This window comes from Thalia democratica, chromosome 2 (assembly GCF_965202585.1).
Source record: "Thalia democratica chromosome 2, ktThaDemo2.hap1.1, whole genome shotgun sequence".
In the NCBI taxonomy this organism is placed as follows: Eukaryota; Metazoa; Chordata; class Thaliacea; order Salpida; family Salpidae; genus Thalia; species Thalia democratica.
The window spans coordinates 5,260,222-5,275,910 of NC_139166.1; the positions used below are offsets into that span (position 1 = coordinate 5,260,222).

General features: G+C 26.0%; 1 protein-coding gene across 1 annotated transcript in view; it reads left to right on the top strand.

The window, feature by feature from the left end:
* LOC145849572 (uncharacterized) overlaps positions 1-11,472 on the top strand; it is a 66,183-nt gene extending 54,711 nt beyond the window's left edge. Inside the window, exons 64-77 of the mRNA XM_082954531.1 lie at positions 48-231; positions 594-704; positions 1,013-1,158; positions 1,412-1,567; positions 1,911-2,072; positions 2,309-2,480; positions 2,825-2,970; positions 3,284-3,418; positions 3,616-3,780; positions 4,114-4,241; positions 9,381-9,546; positions 10,030-10,220; positions 10,448-10,556; positions 10,775-11,472. Of these exons, the coding sequence (XP_082810657.1) occupies positions 48-231; positions 594-704; positions 1,013-1,158; positions 1,412-1,567; positions 1,911-2,072; positions 2,309-2,480; positions 2,825-2,970; positions 3,284-3,418; positions 3,616-3,780; positions 4,114-4,241; positions 9,381-9,546; positions 10,030-10,220; positions 10,448-10,556; positions 10,775-10,867 (2,064 nt within the window). The 3' untranslated portion in view covers positions 10,868-11,472. The remainder of the gene's footprint in view (positions 1-47; positions 232-593; positions 705-1,012; positions 1,159-1,411; positions 1,568-1,910; positions 2,073-2,308; positions 2,481-2,824; positions 2,971-3,283; positions 3,419-3,615; positions 3,781-4,113; positions 4,242-9,380; positions 9,547-10,029; positions 10,221-10,447; positions 10,557-10,774) is intronic.
* The last annotated feature ends 4,217 nt before the right edge of the window (positions 11,473-15,689 follow it).

The window sequence follows — 15,689 nt, forward strand, 5'->3', positions numbered from 1 at the left end:
TCACTTTAATATTTTTTCCCGCCAAAATTAACCGAATCAAATCACAGGAAAGGCAGTGCGATTATGACGACATAATTTACTGCTGCAAGAAGTGTCACTTGGACGACTACATGACAATCAAACAGCACAATCGCCACAGCAGGAAATTTGTCACCAGCGCCAAGGACAAGAAAATTGAGTTGTCGGAACTTCAGCAGCAAGCTGATGATGACAGAAGTAAAAATGTCGCCGGTTTGTTTAAATGATGAATATTTTTTAATTTTATATAAATAAAATAAACTGAGTAGATAACTAATCAAAATTTTGAAAAAAAAAATCACCTTATTCTACCTCCTCTAATTTCAAAACCTACCTTTTCTTTTTTAGACCATTTTTTAGAATTTTTACCAATTTAGCTCATCTAGTTACAGTTTTACCAAGATAACACCCTGAAATTAATAAATTAATACACTAACTATAAACAACATAAATATAAAAGAGTAACTAAAACTTAAATTGTTTTTCAAACTTACATCTCTTGTTAGTACAAAATTTTTTCTCATAACTTAGTTTGTTACACTTATACATGTATTAACTTATTTTATTACACACAGCGTTATCAACACCCTCCATATCAGACGATATGACGTCATCAGTTAAAGAGAGAAGGGGAAGAGGTAGGAGAAAGTGGAGTCACTCCAACAACCAACTTGGTGGTAATAATGGTTAATTATTATGCATAGTTTACATATTATCAAAATACAGTATTTAATAACAATGAGCATTCCGTCTCAATTAAAACATGTTGAGATGGATTAATTATTTGTGAATAAATATAAATGTTTATGCAATTAGATTTTTAAGAAAATTGAGTAATAATCAAAAAAAAAAGTTGAGTCATACAAGCATTTTAACTATTGTTTCTGCCATAATAGTATTTATTTAAAGCTTAAGAACTACTTGTTACGCGTCATACTTTATATATATAACATATAAATATAAATTTAAATAACACAAATACACACATTCATAGGTGAGGACGGTAAAGCGCAGCCTTGCAAACGTTACAAAGGAACAAAATGGAAGAGATGGACCCTCAATACTTTCAACAGCAATAAGAGTATAAATAAAACTGTTGACGCCGACTACCTTCTATCTAAATACTCCTCTACACTCAAGGTATGTTGTTTATCAGTTAATTTGTATGATATTTAAATTCTTGATAGTATTATTACAAAGAAATGTATATACATTAACAGAATATACTGGCTTCAATATAATAAACATTAAAATAACTTACTGTATATTCTATTTAAAAACTTTATATACTTGCTAGACTCTAAAAAACATAAACATCCAAGCCTCTAAACATCCAAACGATCTATTAGTTAGTTATTCCGGCTACAAAATTATATTCTCTTTACTATCACAGCTACCACCCCACATAGTGGACAAACGGGTTTGTGTGAGTTGCAACCAGGTAGGTGACGGTGAAACTAATGGGGTCGGAAGGTTACTCAACCTTGACGTCGATAAATGGGTTCATCTCAACTGCGCGTTGTGGTCCCACGAAGTCTACGAAATACAGGTTCGTTTTTAGTTTTAGCTTAATAACATAAACATCTTCGCCACGATTATTAATTTCAAAATTTTATTAAAACTTTTTATAGATAAAGTCTTATTAGTATTTTTTATAAATAAAATTCAAGCTGAAAAAGTGTTTGATTGATACACATGATCTCAAATTGGTTACTACTAAGAACAAATTGGTTATTACTTTTGTTAGCATAACAAGAACAGTTAAAAAATATCCTTGAATAAAAAAAATGTTTTTTTTTTCTCAAAAATGCATAAGTCCTGAAATTTGAAACACTTATAAAATTCCTGATACAGCCTTTCTACTTAACTTTATCATTTATTTTTTCTCTCAGTGTGGAGCACTGCTGAAAGTGGAAGAAGCAATGGAGCACGGCAAGCAGCAAGTTTGTTCTTACTGCCAGCTAGTGGGCGCCACTGTGCGTTGCCATAGAAACAGGTGCCCCAACGTGTACCACTGCGGTTGCGCACTGAAAGCAGGATGCCAGTTCTTTATTGTTAGTTTTTTATTTAAATGAAGTTTACATGAGTGTTATTTACAAGGGTGGTATGTAAAATAACAAGCTATTGATTCCTAACTAATAACTTTAAACTTTTTATTTTTCTTTACTTCTGGTTCAACTTATTTACTATTGGTTTCTGTGTTTATTTAATGTATGTTTGAGTATATGTAGTTCTGTTTACTTATTTTTGTGTAAATTATTTTTTATTGTACTCCCCTCTTTTAAAACAGAACAAGACGATATTGTGTCCCCAGCACGTCACCCCAATCCCGCAAACAGCGCCGAATAGCGGCCAAACCTGCGAAATACTGACGAATCTGGCCGTTTTCAGAAAAGTCTACATTCAGAGGAAGGAAACCCGGCAGATATCAACAATAATGCAGCAGGGAAAATTCGCTAAAGGTGAAACTTTTTTATTTTTAGAAATGTACTTTTATAGATATACAGTATTTATTTGGAAGTTTTTTTCTTTTTAATAATCATAAATTAGAGAAAATGTTCTAAAGGTGGAAGTTTTTATAAGTTTACAAAGTTTTGTATTTTACAAAAATAAGTAATCTTAAAAGGTCCTAAATAACTTTTAATAATAACAAAGATATTTAATTTCAAAGAAAAGCTTATACTTGCTGAAATTTTAAATTACTTAAAAATCGTATACTTGTGTCTGATAAAAGCTTTTTTATAGACTAAATTTTCAAAAGTATCCTAATAAATATAAACTTTAAATAATACTTTTTTATTAACAGGTGACCACAAGTACGTGTTAAGAGTAGGTTCGTTGATTTTCACCGAAATCGGTCAACTTTCCACGAAAAAGATGGAAAATTTCCACACATCCACCGCTATAATGCCCATCGGGTACAAAGCGACCAGAATTTACTGGGCACTTAATGTTTGTTGTTTTTTAAAATTTTAAACACACTATTTAATCTAGTTTTAAAGCTTCTACAGTACTAATAAGAAGTTTCTAAATAGTCTAGTGTTTTAAATATTATTATATCTTTTTCAAAAGAAAATTAATTACACTTGTGGGTAGCTTTAGCAAACAATTCTACGTAATATGCCTATGAACTCATTTATTTACAAAATATGCAGAATAGAAAAAAACAAATCAGTAAATGTTTACTTTTAATATTTATGTTAAAATTAATAATTTAATTTTGTATATATCAAGTGTATATCAAGAATAATATTTCTCTTTTCAGAACCCGAAACGCAGATGCAGGTACGAATGTGAGATTTCCCACCAAAATCAGGGTGGTTTTCCCTTGTTCGTAACTAAATACAAACCGGTTGCAAGCAGGGGCCGAACCCAGGAGGGCGAGAAAGAAAAAGATGAGGTTTGTTTTATGAAAAAAATTTACTCGTATATGATAGTTTTGTTAGATTTTACCACATCAATGTGTTTTAATTTAGTGAGATTTGTAACAAAAAAAATTATAAAGATAATTAAACAATCATAATATTTTGTTTAACTTGTCTTTTTTCAAAACTTCTTTGAAAAACAAAATTTAAAATATTTATTTACTTTATACAGTGCGTTCGCCAGTTCACCGATATAAATACTGAGTGGAAACTGATGCTTGAGAAGTTGGCTGAACAGAGGTGCCAAATGGACATGTTGAAATTATTTCCTCAGTTCATCACCGGTGAAATGATTTTCGGCCTTCACTCGCCAGTCGTTTGCAGAATTCTCGAATCTGTTAGTTTGTTTTATTAAGACCAATTTAATATTTTTAAAAAAATATACAGATGTAGTTAAAAAAAAAGCTTTTAGTTGACATTTATGTAGAGTTTTTAGTTTTTTATAAAAACACTAGTTCATGACTTAATCTAAAACTGCATTTTTTCTCTATGATATAAAATAGTTTACTCTGCTTTTATTTTTAAACTTACACTGTTTAAAAGCCTCTCAAAAGAATAATGACTTTGCATTCATTTGTTTTGACAACCTAAATTATTGTTAATGTAAATGAAAGATACAAATAAAAGATACATCAAAAACTTACACCTAACATTAAAACATTTATTTCAGCTTCCCAACATCGAGCTGTGCACGAACTACAAACTGAAGTTCGGTAGATCCCCCATACTAGAACTTCCCCTCGCAATTAACCCCAGCGGTTGCGCCAGGGCCGAACAGTACATCAAAAACAGAAAAAAGTAAGAATAACATGCGTGTGATTGTATGTGCTTTACTAGCGTTTTAATACACCATATATTGTCCTTGGTTGTGTTAGATATGGGTATTAGGACACCAAAAAACTGCTGAAACATTGCAGTGAATGTATTTTTGTTGTCATGTAAAATTGTTGTTTTAATTAATTTTTATAAGCGTTTGGAGTATCTTAAGTTTAGTGTAGTGCTTGTTATATAAAAAGAATTTTTTAAAAATTAGTTTTAAATTTCATATTTTATTTGCTGAAGTTGGAAAAAGTTATATCAATTAGATCATTTGTTATCGCTTGCTTATTTTTGATTTTATGATAATTTTTGTTTGCATGATACTTGATCATAAGTTTTTCTTACGTTTGTTAAAAATAGTGAATAAATAGAACAAGTTTAAATTAATTTTAACTCATTGTCTGGTCACATAGGCATTTGATTTCATTTGCACGATAATATTTTTTGTTCGTTTTTATATTATTTCAAAAATTTTTATACGTTTAATGAAGTATAAAACTTTAATCTGAATTTAGCGTTTTTTAAGCTTTACTTTTTTACTATAGATTTAGTTAAATTTTTATACATAAATTTAATGTCAGTATTAATTTTAGCAAAGCATTTGTTTTGATTTTTTTCGTTTAATATTTTATTTTAAAGTTTTTAATAAACCTTGAAAAGATGTTTTTCTGATTGTTATTGTTATTTACATTTTGCACTAACTTTTTATTTCAAATAATAAACAAAATAATACTTTTGGTTTTAAAAGCATGTATTTTCAGTTAAATTTAAATTAATTATAATATTTTTTGGTCATGTAAAGTAAATGGCTAAATAGTTTTAGTCTAATAGTTAAATTTTTAGAACTTAGATGCATAAGAAATTTGAAAAATAACGTTTAATAATGAGTTTATTTTGCTGTACAGGCAATTTAAACTTTGTTATTGTAAATAATTTATATTTTTAATATCTAATAACAAGTAATGATAGCTGACAAGAACTTAAATGTTTATAGTTTTCTATAAAAAAATTTAAATTAAAAACTTCACTTAGAAAAAAGTTATGCTAAACAATATATTTATTTTGAAATATTTAAGTGTAAGATTAAAAGTTAAAATTATTAGGGCACAGAAAAACTTTTAAAAATACAATAACTATTAAAGAAAGTTAATATTTAAAAAATTATAAAAACAAAATTACAAAACGATGTCTTAACATAAATTAGTGCATCTTGTAAATTTTGATTGCAATTTTAGTTTTTTTATTACAGTTTTTGTTGCTAGTTTTATTTTTCAGTTTACTTTTTGTTCTTATATTTTCTTTCTTGATTTTGACAGGTTATAGTGACTAGTTCGTTTATATTTTTAGAAATGTTTGTTAAATTTGTGCTGCTATGTAATTTTTGAAAAAAAAAGTCAGTTACAGTTATTTTATGAAGCTTTTTAAAATAATACTTAAAAAACATATTTTGTTTAACACAGTATTTGAAAAAAAAAAGTTTTATGTTTAGTTCAGCTATGTTTATTAATAGAAGCATTAGTTTTTATTCAATCATTTTTATTTTGAGTAAAAATATTAAAACAGTATACATGTTATATATGTAACGCATAGCACTTACTGTGCTCATTGTTATGTTTAGTATTAAAACACCAGTATTTTTTACTTTGTTATAAAAATATTATTAGTAGAATAGAGCAAGCAGTAGTAGTTAATTTTGTTATTTAAATAAAATTTTCATTTTACATTAATATAAATCAGTTAGTTATCATCAGTACTACATAGATTATTAGACAGCCCTACAAAATAGAAACAGCAAGTTTGTTATTTAGAGTATATGAAGTCAGATCTATGCACTTTCGTTTTTTGACAGAAACAGGGTTGCCAAAAAACCTGGAAAAAGCTGGAATTTTGAACATAAATCTCTAACAAACCTGGAATTTTTAACAGTTTTAAAATGTCAAGTAGTAAAATTTCGATTTGACAAAAAAATCTATCATATAGTTAAAAATTTTGTCATCATCAAAGTAATTTTAAATTAGAATACACATTTAAAGAAAATTTACAGTATTTTTTTACTGTTTTCATACTTTTTAACACAGTTTCTTACGTTTAACTTAACTTTAGAATAATATAAGACCCAAAAGTGTGTACTTTTAAAAACCTGGGGAAAGTTTACCAAAAGCATTTGGCAACCCTGCAGAAATTAGCTTATTAAATTTGAAGTTTAGAATTTTTTTACAACGTAGAAATTACTGCGTTCAGTGTCATGTTGTAGAAACATCAGTATTATATATTGATAGAAATTACTACGGGTTGTGCAAGTTCTACTTGCGACCGCACCCGACCACCAACAAGTTGAAGATCACCCATCAGTTGGACGAAGATCTCTCCTCGGATGAGGAGGAGTACTTGATAGAGGAGGCGAGAAAGAACACGAAAAAGTTTAACTTGATGGCTTACCTCCACAACGAGTCAGTACAGCCCGTCAGTCAGTTCAGTGAGAAAAATACAAGGTTTGGTTTATTAAGTGGTTTTATTTGTAGAACTAGATATATTTATTTATTTTAATTACCTTCACAATGAATCAGTACAGCCAGTCAGTCAGTTCAGTGAGAAAAATACAAGGTTTGATTTATTTGAGATTAGTATTTAGCTGTCTTTTTATAGAATCGGGTGTTTAAGATTGTATTATTCTTAAGTTATTTCTTTGTTATTTATTATTATGTTGATAAAATTGATATAGATTGTAGTGGTTTAGATATTTTTTTAAGATAAGTTGGTATTTAATTACAGTTAGTTTATTTAAAAACTATTATTATAAAGAACAATAAAGTTAAACATTTGAATTGTTTCTTATTAGTTGATTTTAAGTTTTTTTAGTTGCTATCAAATAATAATTGCACTTATGTTTGAGGTTAGGTATATACATATGTAAATACATAAAAAAAAATTTGTTTAATTTTAGTTAGGTTTTGAGGGTAAGTTTATGTTTTTAGGAAGTTTTTAATCAGTAATCAGGAATCTTTTTAGTCTTGTAAAGTATTTTGTAGGTTTCAATTTATTGTACTTAACTACGAAAACAATAGCATATGTCATAAAATTATACAAAGGTTGTAATTTTGTAGGGATTGTATAAGAATTGTTTCCTTTATTTTCGTCAGATAACAAGTACTAACTTAAGTTATTATTTTCAAGTTATCTTTGCATTTGTGAGTTAGGTACGAAATTTCTAAACATTCTTATTTTTTTAAGGGTAACAAACAAATCAAATACAAATTAAGTTTACCTTCGTTTAGATTTACAATAATCAAGTGTAAATTTGTTTAAAAAAATTAAGATTTTATATGCAACTTATAACGGATCTAAGGATCTTATGTATAAATCTGAGCGTTATATAACAAAATTATTACAAATAAAATTTCATTAAAATCCACCATAGTAGCGCTTATGAACATAATATGAAATTCATATGGTATACTCATATTTATAAGAGAATAACTATGTATAACTAATAGTAATAATAAACAATCTTTAACATTTTGCTACCAAACAACTATAAATAAATTTTGAGCTCAAAATAAGCTACTTTAACATAGTTCATAAGTTCTAATTAAAAGTGTTACCTTATTTGCAATACTTATTATAAATTTAATTTTATTTGTAGTGCTGTTTTTATAGGTTTTTCAGACTTTACAAGAGTAACTACAGTAAAAAATTAACTTATTTTAATTGTTTATCTTAAACGTTACAAAAAAAAAGGTTTTAATTGTAAATAATTTCCATCTAATTTGATTAAAAACTATGTTTTCAAACCTTTTAATGTTCAGTTAATTCCCTTGTCAAGCTTGAGTTATAATATTTATATTAAAAGTAAACTATTGTGGTATTGTTAAGTTTTAGAGGGTTGTTTTATTTTAATACTATAAGTAGTAGCAAATTTAAATCAATTGGTATTCATCAAGTTATATTAAAAATTGCCAAGTCTTATTCACAGTGTTGAGTATAAGTGTATATCATGTTAACTTATGTGTTATGTTAAGTATTCATTTTTTCCGAATAAATATCTTATATTTAATTTATTTACTAAAAAACAACTGCAACCTTAAATTCTAACTACAATTTGTATATTTTTATTCTAGATTAATAAGTTATTATCAATGTGTAAGGCAAAACTTTAATTGAAAGAAATATTACTTTGCACAAACAACTAAAACTTACTTTTGTGTTAATATCATCAAGTTATAATAATTAATCTGGTAGAATTGTATTAATAATAATTTTATATCTTTTTTTAGTAGTTACTAATTTTAAAACTACTAATTTCATCATAGGTTGTACATGCATGTTTATATGTTGTATACAGTTACGTTTCATGTAATTTAGAATAATTTGTTTGTATGTCAACAGACAACGCAGCTTAATTTAACAATTTATAATTGCCCACTGATTCTATTTATGTTATTGTACAAACTTATGCAATGTTAACAAACGTTGAAATGTTAATTTGTTTATTCGACATGTAATGTGTTATTTATACTCACAATGTAAGTTTGAAATACGATTGTTTAAATTAAGTAAATGTTACTGATTTATATATACTTGTATAGATCTTGTCTAGTTTCATGATTTTCTATAAGAATTGTTTTCAAACACTGTAGTTTTATAATTATTCATTTTTTTAGACAAAGAAGACTTATATCAAACCTTATAAGCGAGGAGTGTAGTTTAATCTTTATAAGTTTACATATTTTAATAATGATATTGTAACAAATGCTTGGTACTTAAATTTCAAAATACGTTTAATTTATTGACTCTTTAATAAAAAATACTTATATATATAATTTAAATAACTATTAATTTTAACAGGCAAAGAATTGTAGTATAAAATCTGATAAGCGAGGCATTTGATTTGATATAATACTATGAATACTCAATGTATGTATGATTAAATTAATTTAACTATGTATGTATAATTATTAATTTAAATAGGTAGCGCACATTAATATCAAATCTGATAAGCAAGGGTTTTTATATTGTATAATGGTATAAATACTCATATATATACTTATCTGTGTATTCTTTTGTATAAAGATGATATAAACACTCATTATTTGTATTTATCTGTAAATTATTATTCAGGCAACGCACTCTGATTTCGAACCTGATAAGCGAGGCGTGTGAATGGAGTAGCCAGCAGAGCGGAGCGCAATATCACAAACATTTCTTCCAATGCAAGTTCAGTCAGTACAAAAAAATGAAGCAGGAATGGAAATCCACAGTGGTACTCGCCAGATCCAGAATTCAGGTCTGGTATTATTAGTTAAATTTAATAACATGTTTATTAATTTAACAGCTTAAAAAGGCATAGAGTTCAGAAAATGAAACTAGAGCAAAAAAAATTATATTTTTTATTTATTCAAATATAATAAAACTGTTAAAATTAGATCTATAAACAATGTGAACAAATGATTTTGATGATAAATGAACATTAAAATAGCATAAAATGTATTTTTTTAGGATTTAAAAAATCCTAACAGCTAAATAAACAATAACTAACAACTTAAATTTCTCCATCCAATATATAAACAAAAATTAAACAATTTCCAATTATTTTCTTAAGGATAAAGTTTGAAGAACATGACAAAAAACCAAGATAAGTAAAATTCTAACTTTTTCATCACAAAATATTTAAATAAAGCAAATTCGCTCTCCAACAGGGGTTGGGATTAAATTCAGAGAACATAATAAAACCAAGATAAATTAGCAACAAGCAAACAATTCCTCACAGGGGTTGGGATTGTTCGCGGCGCGTGACATCGAGTCCGGGGTGATGGTGATGGAGTACATCGGAGAGGTGATCAGGTCTGAGGTGGCGGAGAAGCGAGAGAAGATGTACGACAAGGGAAACAGGGGGGTGTACATGTTCCGCTTGGATAACGATCTCATCGTTGACGCCACCATGGCCGGTGGTCCCGCCAGGTAAGATTTGATTTGTTTGTTGTTTTTTAAAAAATTTATATACTATAATTGAAAAATAATAATTTGTTTTACAAAATTTGTAAATATTTTGCAGATTTTTAAACTTTTTATGCAATTTTCATCTTAAAAAGTATTTAATTTTTGATCACTAATTTTTTCACATGTATAAACTATAAACATGAAACTCATAACAAGTTCAATTTACTTTATACCTTAAATTTTTTCAGATACATAAACCATTCTTGTAATCCGAATTGTGTGGCCGAAGTAGTTGATTTCGAAGATGTTAAGAAAATTATGATTATTTCCTGCAGACAGATTCTAAAAGGCGAAGAAGTGGGTTGATTGTTTTCTTGTTTTTTTTTTATGTTATTTAAAAAATATATAATGTTTCAATTGTTAAAATTATCAAAGTTTTACCAAAAAATTCTTTCTTCATTTGCAAACTGATTTTGACCTATACTTCAAAAAAAAAGCTTTTGGTAGAATACAACTATTTAAGCTAATTGCAAAATATAATTTTTTTAAATATTTAATAATAATTAATTTTCCAGTTGAACTACGATTACAAGTTTGATTTCGAGGAAGATGCCAACAAGATACCTTGCATGTGTGAAGCGACAAACTGCAGAAAGTGGATGAACTGATTGTTACGTCATAGTGGTGACGCCACAATTGATGACGTCATAATGTTGAAAGTGTGACGAAGGGGCTTCGGTCGAGCCAAGGTGGGTTCGTGTTCGACATTCGGACGAAGTTTTACGGTTGAAAAATGACTTTGTAGGTTTCAATTAAAAAGGTTTTACTTTTTGCATTTAGACACTTTTTATTACAAATATTGTTTTGATAAACTTAAATTAATTGTCTAATTTTGTCGGTTTAATGTGAAAAACGGCTTTTGATAATTTTTGATGTTTTTGAATAACTTTAGATTTTTAACGTGTTTTAGATTAAACGGCCGTTTTTAAAATTAAATTTGAATATTTTTTTTGTTTTTAGAAATATAAATTTAAATCTCTTTTTACATGTTGATTTATTTCTCGTTTAATTTTAAAAACGCGGTAACTTTATTTTATTTTGATGTCTACAATTATATTTTATTATTGGCGATGTACTTTTTATTTTTGAATATCCATCCAGTAAGATGAATTAGTAACAATTTGTTAAATGCATTTAAAAGTTTCAAGCAAAAATATTAAGTGTAGCCTTTTTTAAATGCTTAGTTTTTTATACAAATGTCTTTTAAAGTAAATTTTACACATTAAATAAAATCAATAAGTTTTTATTGATAATTTATAAATCTGATTTTTATGAGCAAATTTCACTGAGCTTGTAAATAATAAAACATTTCACAATATTTTGTTTTATTTGTATTTAAGTTTTTAACTTATATAGTTCTATAAATGTTTATATACTTTTACATACATTCATTTTTACAAAGTTTTATATATAATAATTGATTATTACATTCAAAGTTAAAGGTCTTGACCTGGGCAAATAAGTATTTAATATTCTAAAACTTTAAGTTAAGTTTGAGAAGAATATTATTGAGATTTTAAACAATAAAAGTTATTCCGCTGTCAATATTTTTTCAAAAATCGTTAATGTGTATTTTAAAAAGAAAGAAGTCAAAATTCAACTGGCATAAAATAGCAAAGTTATTTTGTAATTGACTATTAATACCAGTTTGAAAAACTCTTGTGTAGAAAAACATAATTATCAATAACAAACAGAAATCACTAAGATGACAAATAATAAGTTTCCATCTTAACAAAAATTATATGGAATATATAAAATTCATAAGTTTCTAAATCCTTAAAATAAACCTTTAAATTGCTTTATTAACTTTTAAAAACGGTCAGAATCAATTATTTTTGTTGGTTTTTTAATTGTTTAAAGTCTTTATACGATGGAGTAAGTTTGCTACAAACTTATCAAAAAACATTTTTTTTGTTAACCAAAAAAAGTATGGATCTTTACTTACTATTAATAGTGACAAATTGCTGAATGTAAACGTAACAAGTTGGCAATCAGTTTAATTAAAATGAACATAAGTACAAAAAGTAATGCAAATGTTAGGACTTAGCGGGCAATTTTTACAAGAAAAAGACCTTCGTGGCCAGAAACTGCAAAATAACGTTTTTGCAGGTTTGACTTTGAAAATATTTAATAAAAGTAAAACTTTTCAAAAGAATTATTGTAATAATATAAACGTTGAAGAACTACTACTGCGTACTTAAAATCATAATTGTAGCTCTTTTATTTTAAATCTATTTAATTTTCACCAACTGTTTTTAAGCTAAAAATACGTCGCGGGCCGTACGTTGCCCACTGTAAGTATAAGCTTAAATTAAAGTGAAAAATATTCGTATTTTTTTAAATGGTACCTTACTTTTTCGACAACTTAAGTTTTATAATATTAGCTTTCCCCGTAAGACTTTGTTAGAAAAGTGTTAATATGGTTATTGGTTAAGTAAAAAACAGTATATAAAATATTAACAAATTGAATATGTACATAATTTCTTTGCTAGGTATGTTAAAATTACTAAATATTTAACAACCGAAGAAACGACTGTTCTATAAATTATATCTACTTTTAGTCATATATATTTTCATCATAACTTCAGGTACTAATGATTTTATTCTTTATAACCAATATTTTTAGCTAACCTTTTTCTGTAAATAGTATACTTTAATTACAATTTTCTATATCACTTGGGTTTCAAAATAATTTTTTGATTTAACTATTTTTCAAACTTTTTCGGGTGTCTATAATTTTCAAATATTAATAAGTTAAAATGCAACACACACAAGTAAAAATTTAACTGATGTTTGTAAAGCAACATTACCATTCTGGAAAATCAAGTCTTAAGTTCTTTTTAAATAAAGCTTTTTTGGTTTAAACTAAAATTGTATGTACTTTTACAAAGCTTTGTTTAGTTAGATGAAAAATATAAGATACGCATGTTTTCGTTTAAATTTAATTACAAGTAAAAAATCCTTCTGCATTAAAAAGTTCGAGTTATGCTATTCAAAAATAAATTGCATTTTAGATGAACTTTAAATTTTATTTTATTTAAGTATTGTTTAAAGCTAATAGTCTGTATATTTTTCGTCACTGTTATAAATCTTTTGTTTGTTGTTTTATGTCCTGAAAACGTTTTTAGATTTAAAAATTAATAGTATTGTTTACAAAAAAAAGCTGAGTTTGAAAATAACAGTTAGAAAATAATTTGTTTATCTTCATTTTAATCAAAAATAAACTTGTAACTTTAATCATTAAAAATATTTGAAGTTACAAAAAACGTTAATACCTACTAATAGTTTATGTACAAACAAAATCTAAAGTTTTTTATTTTGGATAAAGTTTAGTAAAGACAAAAGTGAATAAAGAATTTTGCATAACAAGATATTTAAGTTATTTTATTTAAGAAAAACTCATAAGTTAAGCAAGTAAAACTAGAACTTGTAATTTTAAATTAAAACTATAGACTGAAGTGAGTGAAATGTTGTTCTAGAATCTAAAGATTCTTAACCTTAGGTGAATTTAGTTAGGGGTAAATTCTCTTATTTAAGGAGGTAAATTTTCTTTATTACAAGAATGTAAATTGATTTTTATTAACCAACTTTCTAGTTTATACGTTAATATTAACTGTATTTTTTCAAGTTAAATAATCTTTTACAATTTTACGATTCCTATAAGCTCATAGTTCAAAAAATCTAATTTTTACTTATAATTAAACACTATTTTGTTTCTTGAAGGTAATTTTGGTAATAACCTTTAAAAAAGGGGTAAAACATGAAAAAAGTTCAAAAACCGCTGTTCTAGACTGATGTTATTTTTTGTTTTTTATTAGAAATTAAAAAAAAAAGTATTTCAATAACAAATCATCTGGCTGATGAGTTTATACTGGTAAGAATACTACTGTTAGATATATTAGTTTTATACATATTTGTTTAAACTAATCAAAGTAGTAAACTTTGAATTTAAAACTTAAGTTAATTTAGAAAAATAAACTACAATACTAAATTTTTTAAAACCTCAAATAACATTTCATAGTTTTCACGGAATAAATTTAAATGAAACAATTTTTTTTTAAACATCACGTCAAAAAATAAATTGTTATGTTTAAACTAGCGGCCTGTTTCAATTTTAACTTAGAATCATCAAAACTGTAATTTGGTGAGAGTTTATAAATTTTTAACTGTTATACATTTTGTTATAATTAAGATCTTCTTGGTATAATATTTGAAGCATTACTTACAAAAAAAACATTTTGGACATATTTAGAAAAAAAACTAAAAGCAACATTAAAAGCTTGAAAAACTTTAAAACAACTTAACTTGATGTATATACTTAAAATTAGAATAAATTTAATTTATAATCTGTTCTGTTCTGTAGCTAAATACTAAACCGTAAACAAATTTAACTAATGTTGTAAAAAAAGAATTAAGTTTATTTTATTTATTTTATTAGCTGTCTTAGCTTTATACTTTTAAGACTTCGCATGAAAAATGAAAATTAAGTAGTTTGCAAAATTTAAATACATTTCACTAATCTTAAGTTTAAATAAGTTTGTTTTCTTTATTAAACTTGTATAAAATCTATTTTTAAAATTCATTAAAAAACCTGAATTTACTTAACATTAATTAGGTTAATAAGACTATGGGTTTTACTTAATAGCTTTTTAGTAAACTAGTGCAAAGAAAACTTTTGATTACAGATATAATTATATTTAATCACAAATTTTTTAAAAACTTAGACAGTACTTAGTAATAGTAGTAGTTTATTAAGTAATAGTATTTTAATGAGTCATTTCTATTTGTATAAGAATTAAATTATAAGTAAAGAGCTCTTAAAGGGTGGAACTTAGTTTTGCAAATAAAGATCTTGAACAATTAATCTTGTATATTTATCTCCTTTTTTTAACAAGTTTAGAACTACTTTTGTTAAACTAAGAATCGCAAATATATATCTATCATAGTTTGTTAAACAAAAAGAAAAAAAAAACTCTAAATTTCTTTGGTTCAAGGACCTGGGTATACAAAAAGACCTTTCGGTCATCTTTTAAAATTAATTAAGTTTTATTGACTTTATAAATTGAAGTTATTTTAGTTACTATTCAGCTGTAAAAATTGCTTGTATTTACTATGATGGCAATTCAGCTCAAACTCACTACTTTTTTAATTAAAGGAGATACATGTTAGTAATGAGGTTGAGCAGTTACAAATTGTTTTTGAGCTTAGCTGTAATAGATTATTGTGTGATAGTTTTGCGTCTTATTATCATGTATGTAGTTAAGTGCTGAAAAATATAAAAAGTAAAAAGAACACTCACAACTACGGTTAATTAACTGGAGAGGAAAAAGATCTATAGACCATCAAGTTTCTTACTAATTGCCTGTTAACATTAATTTTAGCTGGTTTTATAAAATATGTATGTTTTATAAAAATGTACGTTTTACAATA